At 36.4% G+C, this 23,497-nt stretch overlaps 1 protein-coding gene across 9 annotated transcripts in view; it reads left to right on the forward strand.

The window, feature by feature from the left end:
* The first annotated feature begins 7,266 nt into the window (after positions 1-7,266).
* Positions 7,267-23,497, forward strand: part of TEX9 (testis expressed 9) — a 90,510-nt gene continuing 74,279 nt past the window's right edge. For 6 of the 9 annotated variants that reach the window (XR_012373633.1, XM_025884179.2, XM_073877055.1 and 3 more), the window contains exons 1-4: positions 7,267-7,311; positions 7,415-7,506; positions 15,892-15,955; positions 17,726-17,805. Coding sequence is in view for 8 of the 9 variants with exons in the window: in XM_025884179.2 (XP_025739964.1) it covers positions 7,285-7,311; positions 7,415-7,506; positions 15,892-15,955; positions 17,726-17,805 (263 nt within the window). In the remaining variant the exon portion in view is untranslated. Of the gene's footprint in view, positions 7,507-9,099; positions 9,206-15,509; positions 15,733-15,891; positions 15,956-17,725; positions 17,806-23,497 lie in introns of those variants that run through there. The other 3 variants (XM_025884181.2, XM_025884180.2, XM_073877058.1) reach the window with 3 other exon arrangements.

Below are 23,497 nucleotides of genomic sequence, written 5' to 3' on the forward strand. Positions count from 1 at the left end.
CATAGGGTAGCTGTATTTTTAACTTTTATAAGAGGTCTAAGAATAGATTTTTAACTTCATCCTCCTTGTGATATTCTGTGCTTCTTGAATCTATACATTCATGTCTTTCCTAAATTCTCAAAAATTCTGAGCAATTAACTTTTGTAATATTGCTTCTCAACATTTAAAATCTGATTATATGTCAGATCTTCTCAGTCTAACTTCTATAATTGTTTAACATTTCTTTTATATTTACTATGTCTTTATTCTCTATTCATTCTGCATAGTTTTCTTAGATATTTTACAGTTAACAAACTATCTGTGTAATATGTGACATACAACCCATCCACTGAGTGTTTTTATTTCAACAAATATTTGTTTTAGACAAAGCTTCATATGATTATTTGTCACATCTGCTTGATCATTCCTGATAGTCCTTCATTGCTTGCTCATCACTATAAGTTTATCCCTTATTTTTAAAAATATTTTCTAAATAGATATCCTGTATTTCACAACTGATAAAATTTTGATATCTCACTTTCTTGGAGGTTTCTCAAGGGTTATATTTATTATTTCTTTTGATTTCCCACTCATGGAGACTTGTTTCCTTTATGCCTGGTGATTTTTGATGGTACATTCACATTTTCTTGATCTTAATCCAGGAATCTGGGCTTAACTAAGGACATTTTCTCTGAAGAGGTTTTGTGTTTGAGTCTGCTGGGAGCCTAGGGACATTACCAATGTGGAACTATTTTAGCCTTTATCAGTTAGTTTAGTGGCTTACAGCAAGTGTCCTGGGTTCAGCTCCTCCATATTACTGGTGAGCTAAGCCTTGTTTTCTGAGCACAGTTCTTTTATGTGCATTTTCTTGAGTAGTCCATTTTATTCTTAATTGCCTATTTGCAGAATCAGTTTTGTTTATTTGAGAGGGCAGAGAGCTGGAATGAGAGATGTCAGAAGGAGGACACAGAAATTTTCCTTACCTCTGCAGACTCAGCAATGCATATGTTTATTTGTTTGTTTGACAGAATCTGGTTGTTGTACAGGATGAGGGTGCCCCAGATGATCTAGCTCACAATTCTGTGAAAGAAGTCTCTTTTAGCTTTTTTTTTAAAATAGGGATTTTTTTTTTAGAACAGATTTAGGTTTAAAGAAAAATTGAAAATGTTGTACAGAGTTTCCATATACCCTGCACCTAGTTTACTGTATTATTAACATCTTACACCAGTATGGTACACTTGTACATTAGTACCAACTAATGAACCATTCTTGACACCTTTTTGAACTAAAGTCCATAGTTTATCCAGATTTCTTTGTTTTTAACCTGAAAAATTTTTCTGTCCCAGGATTCTATATGGAATACCACTTTACGTTTTGTTGTCATGTCTCCACAAGGCTCCTTGTGGTTGTGACTGTTTCTCAAACTTTCCTTGTTTTGGAAGATCTTGATAGTTTTGAGAAGTACTGATCAGGTATTTTGCAGGATGTCCCTCAACTAGAAAATTTTTATTGTGGTAAAATATATATATAACACAAAATTTACCATCTTAACTATTTTTTATGTATACAATTGGGTGGCATTAAGTACATTCATAATGTTGTGCAATGGTTACTATTATCCACTTCCAGAACTTTTTCATCATTCCAAACAGAAACTCTGTACCCATTAAAAAATAACTACCCAGTCCCTCTCTCCCCATTCCCTGTTAACTTCTAGTCCATATTCTGTCTCTGAATTTGCCTATTCTAGGTATCTCATATAAGTAGAATGATGTAATATCTGTCCTTCTGTGTCTGGTTTGTTTCACTTAACATGTTTTCGGAGTTCATCCATGTTAAAGCATGGATCCAAATTTCTCTGTGTATATATACCACATTTTGTTTTTAAGTTTTGTTTATTAGTTGCAGGAAGTTTGCTGATTCTTTGGAATTTTCTCCACAGATACTTATATCATCTTTGAACAAAGACATTTTATTTATTCATTCCCAATGTATACCTTTTATTTGCTTTTCTTATCTTATTACCTTTAGCTATGATATTAAATAAGAACGGTGAGAAAGGATGTCCTTATTCCTGATCTTAGGGGAACTATTCAGTTTCTCACCATGGAGTATGATGTTAGCTGTAGGTTTTTTGTAGATGTTCTTTACCAAGTTGAGGATGTTTTCCTCCAAGAATTTTTGTTGAGAAATTTTCTAGCATAAAAATTGTTGGATTTTCTCAAAAGCTTTTGCTGCATCAATATTTATGATCATATGATTTTTCTTCTTTATCTTTTTTCTGTGCTGAATTACATCATGTTTAGAATGTTGAATCATTATTGTATACCTGGAATAAATCCCCCACTTGGTTGTGTTGTGTAATTCTTTTTGTACATTGTTGGATTCTATTTGCTAATATTTGTTGAAGATATTTGCATCTATGTTCATGAGAGATATCAGTGCGTTGTTTTCTCTTCTAATAATGTGTTAAACTTCTTTCACTATTAAGGTAATGCTGGACTAATAAAATGAATTAGAAGTGTTCTATTTCTATTTTCTAGAAGACATTGTGGAGAATTGGTACCATTTCTTCTTTAAACATTTGGTAGAATTCACCAATCAAAACATCTGTGCCTGGTGCTCTTTCTCAGAAAGTTATTGATTCAGTCCTTGACTATTCAGATTATCCATTTCTCTTTGTGTGAATTTTGGTAGTTTGCATCTTTCAAGGAATTGGTCCATTTCATCTAATTTATCAAGTCTCTGGATATAGAGGTGTTTATAGTATTCTTTTATTATTTTTTAATGTTCATGAGATGATTAATGATGATCCCTTTTCCATTTCTGATCCTGGTATTGTATTGCTTATATTTTAAATTTTTCTGTGGATTATGACATTTTGACATTTTAAAAAAATCTTTCTGCCTGGTGAGAGACTGTCTTTCCTGTGGCCAGCCAATTTTCAGAGATAGCAAAGGGCTCAGCCAGAAGCATGCCTTTGGTATGCAAACTAACCAATCCAGAGTCATATCTCCTTTACCCGTCCTGTACACCCCAGGAGGCAGTATTCCTCTGCCTTAATTGTTCCAGGACCAGATCCCATGCAACTAGGGACAGCCCCTATGCCCCAAAGCCTGCTGAAATTATTCAAACTAGCCAATCCTAAACTGCCTTCCTTTTCTGCAGAAACCCCCAAAAAAGTTCTAGCCTAGGTTTTACCTTGCTTCTGTTTTCTGTCTTCTTACCACTTGAGACTTTCCTATGTAGTTTTGTGTGGCATTGCTATGCCTCCTGTTTCTCTCCTGTATCTCTGCTTGTGGTCATACCTGACTGATCATCACAAAATAGCACAGAATAGGTAATTTTATGTCTTCTTTCTTTTTCTTTGGTTAGCATGGCTAGAAGTTCATTGATTTTATTAATCTTTCCAAACACCAGATTTTTGGTTTCTGTGATTTTGTCTATTGTTTTCCTGTTTTCAATTCCATTGATTTCTGTTCTAATTTTTATTTCTTTTTTTCTCTCTTTAAGCTTAAGTTGCTCTTCTTTCTTTCATTGCCTAAGGTGGAACCTTACACTGTCAATTTTAGGTTTTTCTTCTTCTCTAATATATGCACTTAATGCTGAGTATTCTAAGCACTGTTTTTGCTGTATCCAACAAATTATGGTAACTTATATTTTCATTTAGTTCAAAATGTTTTTTTTAAGTTTCTCTTGAGGCTTCTTTGACTCATGTATTATTTAGAAGTGTGTGTTTTATCTCTAAATATTTTGAGATTTTCCAGCAACTTTTTTGTTATTGATTTCTAGTTTAATTCTATTGTGGGCTGAGAACATAGTTGGTATGATCCTGTTATAGATTGACTTGTGTCCCCTCAAAAGATATGTTGAAGTCCTAAACCACACTTCCCATATATGTGGGGGCTTGCCACAAGCCTGGGGTGAGTGCCCCCAGGCATTCCTAGCCAATAGCATCACTACTGGTAGGCTGAGATTGACATGAGACAGAGTCCTTGGCCAATATGATGACAGTCTTTATAAGAAGAAGTGTGAAGACAGAGACACTTGGGGAGAACACTGTGTGATTACAGAGGCAGAGATTAAAGTGATGCACCTGCAACCGAAAGAATGCCGAAGAGTGACAGCAACCACCAGAAGCTCGGAAGAGGCAAGGAAGGATTCTCCCCTACAGGTTTCAAGAAGAACCTGGCCCTGCCAACACCTTTTTGGACTTCTATCCTCTAGAACTGTGAGACAATAAATTTCTCCTGTGTTAAGCCGCCCAGTTTGTGATACTTTATTACAGCAGGTCTAGGAAACTAATATAAATTCTATTAAATTTATTAACATGCATTTTATGGCCCAGAATGTGGTCTATTTTGGTGAATGTTTTATGTGACATTGAGAAGAATGTGTATTCTGCTGTTGTTGGAAGGAGTGTTCTCTAAATGTCAATTAAATCAAGAAGATTGATAGTGCTATTCAGGACAATTATATCCTTACTGATTTTCTGCTGTTGGAACTATCAATTCTTGAAAGGGGTTATCATAATCTCCAAATATATCAGTGGATTTATCTTTATCTCTTTGCAGTCCTTTTAGGTTTTGCCTCATGTATTTTTTTTAATCTTTTTTTTTAAAAGATTTTATTTATTTATTTGACAGAGAGAGACACAGCGAGAGGAAACACAGCAGGGGGAGTGGGAGAGGGAGAAGCAGTCTTCCTGCGGAGCACGGAGCCTGATGCGGGGCTTGATCCCAGGACCCTGGGACCATGACCTGAGCCGAAGGCAGACGCTTAACGACTGAGCCACCCAGGCGCCCCTTGCCTCATGTATTTTAACACTAAATTGTTTGGTGCATACATATTAAGGATTGTTGTGTCTCCACGGAGTGTTAACCTCTTTATCATTATGTAATACTTTTCTTTGTTGCTGATAATTTTCCTTGTTCTGAAGTCAGCTTTGCTTGAAATTAATATAGCTACTCCAACTCTCTTTTGATTAGTATTAGTATGGTGTACATTTCCTTGTCACTTGAACTTTTCATTTTAATAATTTATTTTTTTAATGTTTTAACAACTTGATTGATGTATTTCACATACCCACCATTCACCCATATAAAGTGTACTATTCAATGGCTTTTAATATAGTCAACAAGGTTTGCAACCATTATCACAATCAATTTTAGTACATTTACATTACCCCCACAAAAAAACCTTGCAATCCCTTAGCCAATCTGCCATCATCTCTCAAACTAGGCAACCAGTAATCTACTTTTTGTCTGTATGTATGTTCCTATTCTGGACATTTCATATAATATGTGGTCATATTGGAATGGAATCATATAATACTTGGTCTTTTGTGAATTGCTTCTTTCACATTTCATGTTTTCAAGATTCATCCATATTGTAGTATGTATCAGTACTTTACACCTTTTTGGTGCTGAATAATATTCCATTGTATGATTATACCACTTTTATTTGCCCATTAATCAGCTTATGATCACTTGGGTTACTTTTTGGATTACCTTACATATTCTGAGTAATGCTTCTGTATAAATATTTATGTACTACTTTCTGTGAAGGTATATATTTCATTTTTCTTGGGTATATACCTAGAAGTAGGTTGCTAGATCACATGGTAACTCTTTAAATGCAACTGCCAGGCCATTTTCCGCAGTGGTTGCACAATTTTATATTCCCACCAACAGTGTATGAGGATTTGAATTTCTCCACATTTCCCTCAACTCTTGTTATTGTTCATCTTTCATTTTATTTATGGTATCCTTTGAAACAAAATGTTTTTGATTTGATGATGTTCAGTTTATTGATTTTTCTTTTGTGGCTTGTTTTTTGTGTTATATCTAAGAGATCATTCTTAATTCAAGGCGATGAAGATTTTCACCTATGGTTTCTTCGAAGAGCTTTATAGTTTTATCTCTTAAGATTAGGTCTTTGATCCAGTTTGAGTTAATTGTTATACCCAGTGTGAAGTAAGGGTCCAATTTCATTCTTTTTTATGTGCATATCCACTCATCCCAGTACCACTTGTTGAAAAGACTATTCTTTCCCTCTCTGAATGGTCTTGGCACCCTTGCCAAACGTTGACCCTTGTGAAAATTAATAAAAGGAAACTTTGTTTAGAATGGGGTCAGGAGCCCAGTAGGGGGAGCTCTCAAACTCTACCACTTGACAATTAACAAATCCAACAGGAAGAGAGAGACTTGCACATGGATACACTTTACTATCCCAGTAGGAAGAAGGGTATTCCTCATACCCTGGCAACAGCCCAGCCAATAAGAGACAGCCACAACTCAGCCAATAAGAGACTATCACAGCTCAGCCAATGGAAAGCCAGTATACTTCAAACTCCCAGTTTTTCAATGGACTGTTTGTAACAGCTTTCCCAACATCCCCCTTTCCTGTATAAGAGCAGTTCTCGCCTTTGTTCTGTGGACTTCCCTATAGTTCTGTTGCAGCGTGCTTGTTCCAGATTGCAATTCTCTGCTATTCCCAAATAAACCCATTTTTGCTGGTAAAATAACTGGCAGTTTTTTTTTTAAGGCTAACACACTAAATGTGCAGGTTTATTTCTGAACTCTTTTAATTTTCTTCCAAAAGAGTTGGGAAATTTAACTACTTACTGTTTCAGCCACAATCCTAATCACGAATTCACTTCTCATAGTAACTCTATAAGATGGGTACTATTCTTACTCCCATTTTATAGGTGAAGTAGCCAAGATACAGAGTGATTTACCCAGACCATACAACTAGTAAGAGGCAGAGCCAGGACCTGAACTTAGGCTGATTGATTTGAGAGACCAAGCCTTTAATCATGCTATAAATAAAGGTGAGAAATTAGAACTTAGAATTCCAACGAAGAATTCATTAAAAAAAAAAACAACAACAAAAAGCAGGTGGAGGTCGAAGTGGCCAGTAAGTTTGGAAAAGCACAAGAGTAGGGGCTTTACTAGCTTGCTTATTGAGTTTTAAGAAACGGACCTGCCTTCCTTTGTTGAAACCTTTCCAACCCCAACTTAAGAATTTATAAATCTTGGTTTATAAATTATAAAGGAGCCACAGGTTGGCTCCTCTGGCTATTGGGGCAGTTCAGAGCGGGGGTCGCCCTTTCGGCCCACACTTAGAGCCGCGGTCCGGCCCCTCCTCAGCCCTCAAGCCACGCCCCCAAGCCCGAGCCTGCTGTCGGCGGAGAGCCGAGGGGTGCACGGAGTCTGCGCTCAGGGCGTTATGCTGTACGGGATGCGGTAAGTCTCGCGGGAAGATGCATTCGTTGCCTCGGTAACAGCGTCGCGGTCGCGAAAGATGGCGGGGCGAAGTGTTGGTCCCCGGGTCAGTTCAAACAGACTCCGGGGTGCCGACTAGCTTCTCAGCAGGCCAGAGAACGCGAAACCTCATTTAACTTCGGGTCTGAAAGTCTCTTTCTCTTTTACAGAGACGGAACGTTTCAGGCACTCCGCTCCCGCCGCGAGTTCAGCAATCTGCTGCGTCTCGACCGGACCTCCTTGCCAGGGAGGAAGAATATAAGTAAGAAATTAAGCTGTTTAGTTTTTCCTTCTTTCTTTTACCCAAATGAGGTTGCTTGCAAGTACTTTACTGGTGATTGACTGGATCTTTGGGATCACTCACTGTTCACCATTCTCTTTTCAACATCCTGTTCGCTAGTCCTCGTCTTTTCTCCGCTAACTTCTTACCTGTTTGAAATGGGTGAAAATTTATCCCAGGTAAACATGTTCGTCAGCAAAATGATACTGCTAGAGGTGATTTGGATAGCAGGAATTGTCAATAGTTCAGTTTCTAGTTTAAGAATATCCACTTAATTTGGAGCTCTTGGAGTTTATGTAAATTTCTCATAGGCTTGGTTTCTAAATTGAAAGCATGTTTCCTCTCAGTGCAGTTGGAATTCCCGTTCTCATGTACCTTTGGTGGAGTTAGGAGGATTTCCTTTCCTTATCTGCTCCCAGTGTAATCAAACCTATTCTGACAACACGTGCTTTCATTCTTGGACCATTTCACTCTTCATCCCCCAGTTTTCACACAGAAGCCAGAGTAATCATTTAATTTGATCAAGTCAGTACTTTGCCTGAAACTTTGCAGTGGTTCCCCGTTGCACTTTAGAAAGTCTGTTAGATCTGGTGCCTTCTCTTTTTTGCCTACCAGCCTCCAGCCTCATTGGCCTTTAAGTTTCTCAAGATTTTCCCTTGAGGGCAATCATACACATGCCTTCCACCTGTAATGCTAAGCGCGGTCTTCCTGAATTATGTTAAGCTTCCCAGTTACTCTTTTTTACTCACTTATTCTTTGTAGTTAGCATAATGGTTCCACATTCATTTGTTAGTGTACTTTTTGTCTGTTTCCTCCACTGGTCTGTAAATTCTTTAAAGTCAGAGGCCAAGTCTTTTGTCATTGCATATACCCTTACAAAATTATATTATAACAACTCATTTTGTTTATAATTTACCTAATTTAAATTAAAATTTGGGAAACATAGCATTGATTCAAATTGTTAAACCTAGAGATACCATATGGTCTGTACTTAAAATTAAAGCATATTTAGGGGCGCCTGGGTGGCTCAGTCGTTGAGCGTCTGCCTTTGGTTCAGGTCATAATCCCGGGGTCCTGGGATCGAGCCCTGCGTCAGTCTCCCTGCTCCGCGGGAAGCCTGCTTCTCCCTCTCCCACTCCCCCTTCTTGTGTTCCCTTTCTCGCTGTCTCTCTGTCAAATAAATATATAAAATCTTTTAAAAAAATTAAAGCATATTTATTTGTTTATTTTTACTTTCTGACTAGTTTATTCTTTTTTTTAATTCAAGTTAGTTAACATATAGTGTAGTATTGCTTTCAGGAATAGAATTTAGTGATTCATCACTTACATATAACACACAGTGCTCATCCCAACAAGTGCCCTCCTTAATGCCCATCCCCCACCTAGCCTGTCCCCTCCAGCAAACCTGGTTGTTCTGTATATTTAAGAGTCTCTTATGGTTTGCCTCTCTCTCTGTTTTTATCTTATTTTATAAAATTAAAGCATATCTAAAGTTAAAATGGAACCTGTACTATCTTTTTTTTTTAATTTTTTATTTTAGAGATAGAGAGAGAGAGGAGATGGAGGCAGAGGGAGAAGCAGGCTCCCCACCAAGCAGGGAGCCTGATGCGGGACTGAATCCCAGGACACTGGGATCATGACCTGAGCCAAAGGCAGAAGCCCAACCATCTGAGCCATCCAGGTGCCCTGGAACTGTACTATCTTTTGATGAACTAGGCACTTGTTAATTTGCCATAGCATGTAGGAAGGTAATCGTTCTCCTCTATTTAATGAAATGGGTCTATTAATCCAGTTCCAGAGTGTACTTAAGCAACTGATCTCTTGTCCTTACACAGGTCTGAATTAGCTGTGCTCAACCCCGAATGGTTATTTTCATTACCATATACCAGATATCACCAAATACCTGCATTGGTTAGATTAATTCATTTACTTACTTAAGAGTATATTTTGCACCTGGCTCTGGTATGTTGTTATGGCCCTGCTTAAAATCTTCTTAAAGACATCTACAGGAGCTATTCTATTTCAGCAGAAATCATTTTGTGCTAAAGATGGCCAGTTGTTACTTGTTCTGTTATCTTTACTCCAGTGTGCAAATCTAGGCATATATGAACAGAGTAGCTCCCAGGCTCAGCCTGAAGTTGTAGATTACTTCTGTGCCATGCAGAAGAGTAAAATGTCTGGCCGTTCTTGTAGGCAAGAATATGAGTTAATAACAGAGTATTATGCCACATGTTCTTGGTATTAATCATATATGGGATGTCTTCAATCAACAGAACACAGCACTTCCTGGGGTTCCCAATCCACAATCTTCTATAATTAGCTCCTGTCGAATATTTGGAGGAAATAATCACTATCCGAGAGGATAGACTACAGAATATGCTAATGGCTCAAGTTAGTAGGTTTTCCACGTTTCATGCCTATGTTATAAAACCAGAAAGCTAAACAGTAAGATTATGTGACCTCTGTTTTAATGGTCTTGATAGCTGGTAGGGCAAGCCCCACCCCTCCCCACACCCCATGCCCATAAATGCCAATTACATTGGATTTATAGATTTGCAGAGCACTAGCTTCTTTATGCTATTGAATCTTTCCTTTCATGAACATGACACATTTCCATTTGCACAGGGGTGGGTGGTTTTTTTTTTGGTGTCCTTTAATATTTATATTACTACATTAAGCTATCACGTATATAATCTGTTTCAAGGTGTCTTGTAGTTTTTGTGGCTGTAATGAATGGCTTTTTTTTTTCTTAAATAGGCTCTATGCCTGTCGTGGAGCCCAGGCAGGGCTTAAACTCACGCCCCGAGATCAAGACTTGAGCTGAGATTGAGTCAAACACTCAACCAGCTGGGCCACCCAGGTGCCCCAAGAGTTGCATGCTCCACTGACTGAGCCAGTCAGGAGCCCCACCTTGCATTTTTTATAATGACAGTTACATCATATGCAGATTATGATAGTGTTGTCTCTTCACAGTTTCTCATGCATCTTTTTTTTTTTCTCAATTTAGTTAGGACCTCCTTTGCAGTATGGAATAGAAAAAGTGATGGCGAGCATCCTTATCTTAGTTATGATTTTAAGGAGCCCACTTAATTTATCACTGTATTTGAAGTTTGATGTAGAGTTTTGCTAGATTCTTTTATCAGGTTTAAGGATATTGTTTCCTTTAATTCCTATTTTGAATGAATGTTAAATCTTATCAAAACTTTTTTTCCCAAATTAATTTAGGTGATTAAATGTCCACTCCCACACACACACACACACACACACACACACACACACGCACGCACACATTTAATGTTTTAACATATTGAACTACCAAGCAGATTTTTTATTTTCCTTTAAAGACTGCTGGATTAATTTTGTTCAAAGATGCAAAACACCTACATATAGCTTTATGTAGGTGTTTTGCATCTTTGAACAAGAGATTGGCCTTATACTTCTTTCTAGTTCTTTTCCTTCCTGATTTTGATATCAGTATTAGCCACATGAAATAACTGAATAGCTTTCCTTTTTGTTTTTTTCTGTTCTTGGAAGCTTTTTGTAATCAGGGATCATCTACCCTTTGGTTAAAATTGGGAAATTGAGTGTGATGTATTTTTTTTATGGAATTTTTTTGCCTATCAATTCAGTTTCGTTAATGATTATTCATTTATTTAGATGTAGTAGTGCTTCCAGAATAAATTTTGGTTATTTGATAGTTTTCTAGAAAAGTATCCACTTCATGTATGTTTTAAAAGTTGATAGCATTGGGGCACCTGGGTGGCTCAGTCGGTTAAGCTGCTGCCTTCGGCCTAGATCATGTTCCCCAGGGTCCTGGGATCAAGTCCTGAACTGGGCTCCCTGCTCGTCAGGAAGCCTGCTTCTCCCTCTCTTCCCCACTCGTGCTCTCTCTCACTGTCTCTGTCTCTCTCTCTCAAATAAATAAATAAAATCTAAAAAAAAAGTAATAGCATAAATATGTTCTAATATGCTTATTTTTGTATTTTAATAAGTTAATTTAATAAAATTCCAGTATAGTTAGCAGTGTTAAATTAGTTTCAGGTATACAATATAGTGATTCAGCAATTCCATACATCACCTGGTGCTCATCACAATAATTGCACTCTTTCATCGCCATCACCTGCTTCACCCATCCCCCCACCCCCTCCCCTCTGGTAACCCTCAGTTTATTCTCTACAGTTAAGAGTCTGTTTCTCGGTTTCTCTCTCTCTCTCTTTTTTTCCCCTTTGCTTGTTTGTTTTGTTTCTTAAATTCCACATATGAGAGAAATCGTGGTATTTGTCTTTCTCTAACTGACTTATTTCACTTAGTATAATACTAGCTCCACCCACATCTTGCAAACGGCAAGATTTCATTCTTTTTTGGCTGAATAATACTCCATTGGGTGTATGTGTGTGCACACACGTTTTGAGTCTTGTCTGTAACCTTATACATCTTTTCGAAGCTTTCCAGTATTATTTTGTCTTTTTATCAATCTTGCTGGGAGGTTTATCTATATTATTGGTCTGTTCAGAGAACTAGATTTTGATTTTGTTGCTAATCTATGTAGTTTTTAAAAATTTCATTGGTCTTTATTCTAGCTCTTCTAATTGTGGTGGATTTTTTTTTTTTACTTTTAGTTTAATTTTGTTTTTTAGATTTTCTATTTTTTAATACATTTAATTTCTGTAAACTTCTCTCCAACTACAGCTTACTTGTATTTCTTTTGTGGTTATTTAGTTTTAAATATTTTATGATTTTCATAGTGGTTATTCAGGAGTTTTTTAGTTCCCAAGCATATAGGGTATCTGCTTGTTTTATTTTTCTTATTTTAAATTTATTTTTAATTGCACTATGGTCAGAGAATTATATACTACTGATTTTTAAAAATATATTGAAACTTGTGAGCAGTACATTTTCAATTTTTGGAAATGTTCACATAATGATAGGAAGGATATTTACTATTTGTTGATGAATCTCTTAGCTCAAGCTAATTAATTTGGCTGTCCATAACATCAGTATCCTCACCATTTTTTTCCCCTGCTAGCTTTGTTGATTTCTGTTAGAGGTGTATTAAATAAACTGTAACTGTAGTTTAAAAAATTCTCCTTATAATTGTGTCCATTTTTGCTTGGATGCTATATTGTTTGATTTACTTAAATCTTCTAGATGAATTCTTTCATTATTATTCAGTACCATTTTTTATTCCCTTATTTCCAAGCTTTTTATGTCATTTAGCTTTAACAGTATTATTTTTATGTCCTCTGTAATCATTTCTGCCTCCTGATAAGTGAATTTATTTATCTTATTGGGTTATTAACTTAAAGTTGTATGAACCATCTTATTTTTTGTATTTTCTTTTTTTTTTTTTTTACTATCCCTTTTCTTTGTTGTTTTCTGTCTTCTGTTGGATTGAAGGAATTTTTGTTGTCTTTATTTTTCTTTTTCTGGTTTGGCAAGACCTTAAAATGCTTTAACTTGGTTTCCTGTCTGTTAAGTTAGATAATACTTTACTTCCTCTTTGTTTTGAATTCTCCTACTCTCCAGGTTATCATTAGTGTTATTTTTATATTCTGTACTAAGTTAGATTTATCATCATATTTACTAATTTTTTTCCTCATCATGATTTTTTTCTAGGTTCAGTTTCCTCCTTTCTGAAGTGTAGACCCTTCATTACTTCTGAGTCTCATCTTTTCTGAAATTTTTATTACATGACATTTATTCTTCAATGACAGTTTAGCTGCGCATGGAATTCTAAATGGTCTGCTTTCTTTCTCCTCCGTCCATTAAAGATAACACTTCATTGTCCATTGGAATCTAGAGATGTTGAAAAGCCATTTTAGCTTTTTAGAACATAATGCTGGTAGACTATTTTTCTTGGTTCTTTTAAAATAATTGCTTTGGTAATTTAAAGGTCATTTTTGTCTTTGAAGTTCTGCAATTTCACTATAATGTATACAGTATGGGCTTGTTTTCTTTCTTTCTCTCTTTTTTTAAAGATTTAATTTTTAAGTAATCTCTACACCCAGTGTGGGGTTCAAACCCACAACCCCGAGATCGAGTTGCAATGCTCTACCAACTGAGCCAGCCAGGCACCCCTGTTTTCTTAATTCTACTTGAGATTCATGTCTTTCCTCAATTTAAGAAAATTCTCAGTATTCAAATATTGACATTCCCTCCTTCTCTGGAATTTCCTTCTGCAACTTAAGTAACGACACATCTGTCTTTGTCCTATAGTCTCTCTTCAATGCATGTTAACCTCTCTTTTGTATTTTTATCTGTTTCTCTGTCTCCTTTTAGGTGAATTTTCTCATATCTGTCTTCTCATTCGTTTCCTTTTCAGTTCACGGTATTGTTCAGTGTAGCCATTGAGTGAGGTTTTAAATGCAATGACTGTTTTTCATTTATGTAATTTCTATTTGGTTCTTTTCTAAATTCAGTGTTCTTTTGTAATAAATACTTGTTCTTGCCTAATGGTTTCTATTCCTGCTTTTGGGGGAGTGGGCAAATGAAAAATGCTGATTTAAAAATCTTTTAAAAATAGATTTTAGATTTAGATAATCCTGTTCTTACGGTATAAATTTTGTTGTGTCTACTGATTCTCTTTCTTGGCGACTCCTTTCTTTATGCAATTTGTTATCTTTGTGAAGTCATTTTTAGCAGGGTTTGCTTTCTGAGAGAGTTCCGTATATCCTAGATAAGTAAATATCCTTGTAGGTTGATTGCACATTTACTTTTCCTAGCTTATCAGAGTTTTCGCTGGTTTTGGTGCAGCTTTCTGTACTAAAATTTGGCATAGGGTCCCTCTACCATTTGGGTTAGATGAATTGGCTGTGTTTACTCACAAGAGAATCTTTTCCGCCCATGGCTCAGTTTCATTTCTGTTCACCTAAGGTTAGGGGTAGTGTTTTTGTAGTCTGTGTTTCACAGGTGTAGCCCTTCGTGACTCCCACACATGCATCAGTTTTTAGCTGTTAGACTGTTTTGGCTTCTGTTCCTGTTTACTGCTCTCACTTTGAGTTGCTGCTTTATTTTTAGTGCCAGGGTATTTCCCTTGCCTGCGCTGGAGCTTAGCAATATTTCCTTCATTACATTTTATCCAACATGTCCATTGGTTTGGAGCAGAATAGTGTTCTGAGTCATCTCAGAATACTATATTGACCAGAAGCTTCTATTTAAGTTCTCATGATTCTTGTTAAGGAAATATGAAAAATCAAGTAATGGTATCTTAACTGCAACTTCAAGTCTTTATTAGATATTTTTCTTTTGATTAATTCATCCTAAGATATACAGATATTTCTTAAAACACTACTGTTTTAAGAAGAGATATAGTACTACCTTTTTTTTCTGGGAGTGGGGATTGTCAGTGATTTTTGTTACTTCTGAATCACATCTAACTGAAACAACAAGATATTTTAAAAATTGCTCAACATATTCCCTTTATATAATTTCAAAAGAGCCTAGATAGCTTAGAAATGTGAGCTATGAATAAAAATAAAAAATTTTATGCTTTTGAAGATGTTTATTATAGTGTTAACCTTTAAAAGTGAAAAAAGGACTTTAACAGTACGAACAGTTCAGTACATTATGTTAAGTGCAACTCATTGCAATATTGTGTAGCCATTTAAGGCATGAATTATAAAAATTATGTAGAGCTAAACATACTCATTCTATATTTTTATGGGAAAACATAGTATGAAATTGTGTATATAGGTGAAAATTGGAAGGAAATATGAAAAATAGAAACAATTGGATGATGGTAGGATTATGAGCAATTTTACCTTTAAAAACAGTTTCCTTCAGTGATACTGCCATTCTTCCATTCTAAATTGGGCCAAATAGTACTCCTATTCTTTGCCAGATTCCAAATTGGTTGGGGGAAAAAAAGGAGTGGCAGGTAGACGTCAAAATAAGCTCCTTTGTTTCTGAAAGCTGATATTGAAGTGTGTAACTGAGATGTGAGCCACGTTAGGCCTGTTCACTAAACTCCAGATTTACCTCCCCAGTTGCAGCAATACCCCCAGACCAAAGCAGGCTTCTCCCTCATCCTGTCCCACTCCTGCCCCCATTTGGAGTTGATCCCAAGAAGATGAATAGTGGAACTGAATTGAACCCACACAATTTATTCTACCCATATAAGTCATTACACCTGAATGAGGGCCAGAGACAGGCCAAGAGTTACTGTTTGAATTTCTACCACAAAAGATGAGGAATCATGAAGAGTTGGAGGTAAGTGTTCTAATAGTAATGGTAATTTTAGAGTAAAAATGTCATTTGTATGTTTTGGTATTCTTGATTAGCTAAAGTGTAGTTATTGAAACTTAATTACTTTTATTTTTGTTAGAATCTTCAGTATATCCCAAATATGAAATTATTTTTTGCTTTTAGGCGTTTGAATGCAGAATTAGAGGCAAAAACAGCTGATCTGGTTCGTCAAGCTGAGGAAGTAATAGTAAGTGAATGTGCATTTATTAATTTTATGTGAGTGCTAGTTTTTTAACTTTTTACAGTGCCCAAAGCATAAATTTTTACATCAATGAATTATTACAGATTGAATACGAATATATGAATATATGTTTGTATATATGAACGTATGTTTTTGATATGCACACGTTTTCTAAAAGCCACTGAAAAAGCGTTTTCCATTTAGATGTTCCAACCATCTAATTAGTAAGAACATTGATATTTAATAATCTTTCCCACTACTTTAAAATTAATGTTTGAGAGTAGACATATAGAATTAATGCTGGTAATTCAGTAAGGATAGGAATAAAATGGGCTCAGGACAAAAGTTGAATAACGGATAGCAATCATCACTAATACTCAGATGATAATTTGTTTCTTAAATTCTCCAGTTGGATGTAATTCAAATTCTTAGGGCTAGTCTAGTCAGATTTATAGTTAGAAAAAAATGTAGTGGTTGTATCACTAGACAAAGTAAGCGTATTTTGCTCCATTCTGGCTACCAAATTGGTTATTCCTACTTTAAGCAGCAACTTAAGCATTAGCATTCCCATGATTTATTGATAGGATATTAGGATATAGTAGTATTCCTTAGACGAATAAAGTAGCTGCTTTCAAACTTTTTTCAGTTTTTACTGTATACTTTTTTCTTTTAAATTCACCCATCCTCCTTGGGGGTGGTAGTGAAAAATAGGAAATAATTTGTTTTAATGCCTTATACAGATCTATCATTATTTGTTAGTTTTGGAATAAGAAACATATATATATAATATTTCAGGTAATATATTTAGATAATGGTTATAGATTTGCTAGTTTCATTTATAATTAAATATTTTACTAAAAATAAATTTTTATTGTATCTTTTAGTTTTTGCCAGTGTCTAAAAAGCAGGAAAATAATTAACAAACCCAGTGTTAGAGAAGAATGAAGGATTCATTATACATTCTGCTCCAAGAATCCTCTAATAAGGATGATTCCCTGCCCCCCCCCCACCCTGAAAGAGTAGAGCAGAAGCCTGGGAACGACTAGAAAAGGGGAGAGGACATTCCTGCCCCATGGAAGCTAATGGATATAACTTTTGCTGCATTGAATTTTTGTTCACTCATTTTCACTTCTTGATATATCATTGCCAAAAGTTTTTACTCTTAGTGCTTTAGTGCTTCATGGTCTTCACGTTGAAGCTCTGGGGCATGGGTGGCTCAGTCGGTTAAGCATCTGACTCTTGATTTCTACTCAGGTCATGATCTCAGGGTTGGGAAATCAAGCCCCATGTTGGGCTCTGCCCTGGGCATGAAGCATGCTTAAGATTCTTTCTCTCCCTCTGCCCCTCCTCCTCCACCACCCCTCATGCATTCTCTCTCTCTAAAAAAAAAAAAAAAAATTGAAGCTTTGCCTGATTTGAGACAAGTTTTTCTACCCCTCAAATGAATTTATGCTTTAATTTCCTGTGAGCCTAATTTCCTTTGCATGTTACACAAGTTGGAAGCCTAATGTAGTGGGGAAGCAGGAGGTAGATAAAATCAGATAAAGGCATTGATACATTTTTTCCCTTAGAATTGACTTTCTTAATCCAGAATGAATGAAAGGTGAAACTACATTGTTACAGACTTTATATTCATACCATAGCATTTGAGTTCTGTGCCTTGATTTCATGGAAACTGTGGACAACTCTGAAATGATTAATGATCAGAAAGGTACTTGACTATATCCTGGTTTTGTGGTTTTTCTCTATATGACCTGTCTTTATTCATTTAACTAGAGAGATCAGCGAGAAGTACAATCAAGGCCGGTCTCAACACAAATTATATCATATGAAAAGGAAGACGATTGCAGTTTAAGGTAAGTAATTTATATTCTCAAACACCATTTTTTTGATGATGTATGTAGATCTTTTGTTACGTAAAATCTTTTTTGCATGTATTAGAAATCTATAATTTGAAAAATAATGTAATATATAATATACTAATAAAGTGGCGCCTGGGTGGCTCAGTCGTTAAGCGTCTGCCTTTGGCTCAGGTCATGATCTTAGGGTCCTGGGATCGAGCCCCACATCGGGCTCCCTGTTCAGCGGGGAGTCTGCTTCTCTCTCTCCCATTCCCCTGCTTGTGTTCCCTCTCTCGCTGTCTCTCTCTCTCTGTCAAATAAATAAATAAAATCTTAAAAAAAAATGTATATATATATACACTAATAAAATGGAGGCTTATATGAACCAGACATGATGTAAACCCTTTACCTACTTTATGTCATTTAGTCCTTAAAGTATTATTTTGAAATAAATATTGTCCTCATTTTAAAAATGAGGAAATTGGAGCTTAGCAAAGTTCAGTAGCTTGCCCAAGGATATATAGATAATATGTGATTTCACTTAGATGCAAACCACAGTTGGTAAGATTTCTGAACCTGTTCTTACATAGTATACTCTTTCTTTTTTTAAAATTCCATATGAAAATTAGATAAAAATAAGTTCGTAAAAATAAAATAGATCTTTTTTTCCTTGAATTTCACGTGAACTTCAGGTATGTCAAAAAAAAATGGGGAATCGGGACGCTTGGGTGGCTCAGTCAGTTAAGCGTCTGCCTTTGGCTCAGGTCATGATCCCAGGATCCTGCGATCGAGTCCCACATCGGGCTCCTTGCTCAATGGGGAGCCTGCTTCTCCCTCTGCCTGCTTCTCCCTCTGCTTGCCACTCCCCCCCTGCTTGTGCTGTCTCTTTCTCTCTCTCTGACAAATAAATAAAATCTTTAAAAAAAACAGGGAATGGAGATGTATTTAGGAATAAACTTAACAGGAAATAAAGGATCTGTGTGAATAAAACTATAAAATGGTATAGCAGAGTTAATGGTGTTCACCCAACATTCCAAGTCTTGCTATGATCAGAAGTCAGATTATTCTCTTCCAAGCCAACAGATAGGAGTTGTATTTTGAACCTCCAGCTGACTCTTTCTCTTCCATGATCAGTAAAAATCCAGTTGATGAAACCTCCCAGCCTGGTCTCTGGGTGACCATGTGGAACTTAGGGGAAAAAAGGGCTCTCTGTCCCTCTCTACTGCTACTTTGTGTTAAGCCACTGAAATTTTGGGTTTGATCTCCTAGCTTATCCTAACGAATACAGCAATTGGTATTGAGAATTAGGTGCCATATGACAAAAACTAAGAAAGTGTGTCTTTAGCTTTGTAGTTAGATGGTAGCCAGCAAGGAAACTGATCCTGGAGGCTGGAAAGGTAGGAGGTACTATTAAGGTAGTGGCAATGGATTTAGTAAAACTGCCACCTTTGGTAAATTGGAAGGCAGAACAGGTGTCAAATGAACTTGTGCTCTCGGGCAGGGGGTGTGGGGGGAGAGGTTGGAAAACAGAACATTAGTAGTATATGCTGTTACTATTAGTTGTATTCTTTCCCCACTGAATGGTCTTGTCAGTCTTGTCAAAAATCAGCTGACTGGAGGCACACGGTTTCATTTGTGGACTGTCAATTCTATTCCATTGATCTATATATCTGTTCTTATGCCAGTACCACACTGTCTTGATTACCCTTGCTTTGTAGGGTTAGCTGCTTTTATTTTTTTATTTATTTTTTAAGATTTTATTTATTCATTTGAGACACAGAGATAGAAAGAGAGAGCACGAACAGGGGGAGAGGCAGGCAGAGAGAGGGAGAAGCAGGCTCCCTGCAGAGCAGGGAGCCCGATGTGGGACTCCATCCCAGGACCCTGGGATCATGACCTGAGCTGAAGGCAGACGCTTAACCGACTGAGCCACCCAGGTGCCCCGGGTTAGCTGCTTTTAGACCAAAAAATTATGAGATAAAATTGAGGAAGTCTTTGAGGAACAAAGCCTATTAAAGCTCAGCCTTGAAGCAAAGATCAGACTAAAGATGTGGTCTCCATGCTATTGATAAGACTTTATAATGGATTAAGGTTCTTCAGGGCGAGGATCATTTTGAATGGCACCTAGTGAAACTTCCAATTAGATAAAATGGCTCCGGGCAAAGCTCTGACTAAAGGTATAAGTCTCCCTATAGAAGCCTGACAACCTCAAAGTAAGCCATTATTAAGGTGGGGGGGTGGGGAAGAGGGTGAGGTGTTCAGTAAAGAAATATACTCTTGGAAAGAACAGTGGATGTGGTAATGGCACATGGAACTGACTGGAATCAAACAGATATGAAATCCACTAGTTTTCAGGGGGGTGGAGTTGTACCAGCTAAGAAACTGAATGGTAGACTAAAACTGTGACTGTTTAAATCTCAAAACAGCTGTACGTCCTCCCAGTCTTCTAAGATGAAGAAGCAGGCTGTGAGAGCAGCACAGCCCTAACAGGGTAGAATGTTTAAAAACCTTAGAGGACTTACAAACAAAAAAGAAATGTGTTACTTAAGCAGCAGTATATTTATCTCATACTGGAAATATTGGGACATTATTTATTTACTCAAAAATACTGCATATGATCCAGCAATTCCCCTTTAGTTATTTACCCAAGAGAAATGAAGACACATGTCCAAGTGAAAACCTGTATGCAAATGTTTATAGCACTTTTATTCATAATTGCCAAAAACTGGGAACAGCTCACATATCAAGTGGTGAACCAGTAGGATAAGCAGATTGTGGTATATCCACACAATGGAATACTACTTGGCAGTAAAAAGCAATGAACTCTTGATGCAGCAACAACATGAAAACTAAGTGAAAGAAGCCAGATTAAAACATATGTATACTGTATGATTCTATTATTTTCGAGTTATTTAAAATCTAGTTAACATACAGTGTAATATTAATTTCAGGTGTAGAACTCAGTGATTCATCACTTATATACAACACCCAGTGCTTATCACCAGTGCCATCCTCGATGCCCATCCCCCATCTAGTCCCTCCTCTTGCCTACCTCCTCTCCAGTAACCATCAGTTTGTTCTCTAGAGTTAGGAGTCTGTTTTCTGGTTGGTTTGCCTCTCTTTTCTCCCCTGCCCCCATATTCCATTTATTTGATGTTCTGAAAAAGGTAAAACTATAGCCACAGAATCTGATTAGTGTTTGTGTGTTATGGAGGGGAGGGAATTAACTACAAAGAGTCACAATGGAAATTTTGGTGATGATGGAAATTGTCTCTATCTTAGTTGTGGTGGCTACATGACCATAAAATTTGTTAAAATTTATAGAACTGTTTGGGACACCTGGGTGGCTCAGTCGGTTAAGCATCTGCCTTCGGCTCAGGTCATGATCCCAGGGTCCTGGGATCAAGTCCTGCATCGGGCTCCTTGCTCAATGGGGAGCCTGCTTCTCCCTCTGCCTGCCGCTCCCCCTGCTTGTGCTCTCTTTCTCTCTCTGTCTCTCACAAATAAATAAAATCTAAAAAAAAAAAATTTATAGAACTGTAGAGGTGCCTGGGTGGTTCAGTCGGTTGGATGTCTGACTCTTGGTTTCTGCTCAGACATGATCTCATGGCTTGTGGGATTGAGCCCCGCATTGGGCTTCTTGCTCAGTGGGGAGTCTGCTTGAAAGATTCTGTCCCTCTGCCCCTCCCCCTGCTTACATGCTCCCTCCCTAAAAATGAATAAATCTTTAAAAAAATTTATAGAACTATAAATCTAAGAAGAGTGAATTTTAAATTTTTTATATCATTTGATATACACACATGAAACTACATATCCTTATGTGTAATGCTTTCTGATATTTTATGGAAAATGATGTTTAGCAGTTATCAAAATTCCAAAATTTGTATTACAAAGATTAGACACAGGTTTTATCAAGTAAACTAAAAGACTGAAATGATGGTAACAACAGCTAATCCCTAGATTCTGTTGAAGCAAGTGAGAGACTGATTTCACAAGCATAAAAATAAATCTGTCGGTTTCCTTTCACTAAATTTTCCTTAAGTGCAAAGTGGTGATGACACCTCTGTTTACCTTGATCAGGTGGCTTTTTAAAAAAATGCTACTGTTTGAACAGATGGTTTTTACCACGTGAAACATGCCCCTTGACTATTATTTGGAAATTGCTGAAGATGGGAGGTAATTCTGTAAAGAGACAATCCATTTTGGCTTGGAACAATCATTCATGTAAATGATGGTGGTCGGGCAGTATATATTGTAATAGATCTTCAACATCCAAAGTTACTCTGCCAAACAATATGGTCAGGAAACCAGAATTTAGTTTCCTAATAGTATAGCATACATGTCCTTCATTCTGCTGGAAGCAAGATTTACCACACAAATCATTTCAGTTATGTTACCTTTCATGGAGAAGTGTAACAAAAATAGCTAGAATACTGTGTTTTAGTTCATTTTTCATGGAAATACACTAGCAAAATAATGTCGCTCTGCTAAACCTGAGGGAGACCAATAACCCTTAACTGTCTTTTGGCTGATACCTATGTGTATCAGGGGAGCAGAGATGGAAGATGTAGAAAATGTAAGGAAATGGCAAATACTGATTTGATATGAAGGCCGTTAAAGAGAACACTTAAAATTTGAATAAAACTTGGTAACATTTTAATGTCGTATGTGAGAATGATTCTTTAGTCTCTATAATTTTAAGGTATTTTGAAAGCTGCCTTTTTTCTTCCCAGAGCTATTTCTAGTTCTTTAAAAGTTTGTATATAATATTATCTAAGTATATTTTTGTGTTTAATATTGAAATAACTTACATATGACTAGTTGAGTAGGTGGCATATGACAGAAAGTAATTTTGTTTTTGTGTCCTTACGGTTAGGAATTCTCAGGGGATATGGAGGGTTTTTGTTTTCTTTTTTTTGGTTTTTTGGTTTTTAATAGCAACAATAGATAGTAACATGGTAGATTTTCAGAAGTATTAATACATGTAATGGGGATGATCTAGACAATTGATCAGGGGTAGGCAAACTCATCCAATAAAATTTACAAAATTTTTGTATTTGTGGGCTTTACAGTCTTTGTCATAACTACTCAACTTTGCTGTTATAGTGAGAAAACAGCCATAGAGAATGTGAAATGAATGGATGTGGGTGAATTCAGCCCATGTGCCATAAAGTGCAGACCCCATAAACACTCTTTGTTTTAAATAAAAACAAATTTTGAAAACTGTGCATAAAAATGAGTTGTATTTTAGAGGTCAAACTTCCAATAATAAAATGAGTTAGTTGTGGCAATGTAATATACAGCATAGGGAAATAGTCAATAATATTATAACAACTTTGTATGGTAACAGATGTTAACTAGACCTATTGTGGGGGCCATTTTGTAATGTATAAAAATATTGAAACACTATGATGTACACCTGAAACTAACAGGCTATTGTATGTCAATTACACTTCAATTAAAAAAATGTGAAGTTAAAATGTTAAAAAAAAATGAGTTGTATTTTAGATGTATTTATTCATGCATTTAACAAATACTTATTCAGTGACAGTTTAAGAGCTCATATGCTAGGTACTATGCCATGTGCTAGGCATAGAGCAATGAACAAGGCAGACATGATTCCTACCCTCATGGAGTTCACAGTGTAATGGGTAAAACAGACACTGACCAAGTATTTAAATGCATTTACAAAGGATAACACTGGATG

The sequence above is a fragment of the Callorhinus ursinus genome, unplaced genomic scaffold (genome assembly GCF_003265705.2).
Source record: "Callorhinus ursinus isolate GAN/ISIS: 27379988/994484 unplaced genomic scaffold, GSC_fseal_2.0 scaffold25, whole genome shotgun sequence".
Classification (NCBI taxonomy): domain Eukaryota; kingdom Metazoa; phylum Chordata; class Mammalia; order Carnivora; family Otariidae; genus Callorhinus; species Callorhinus ursinus.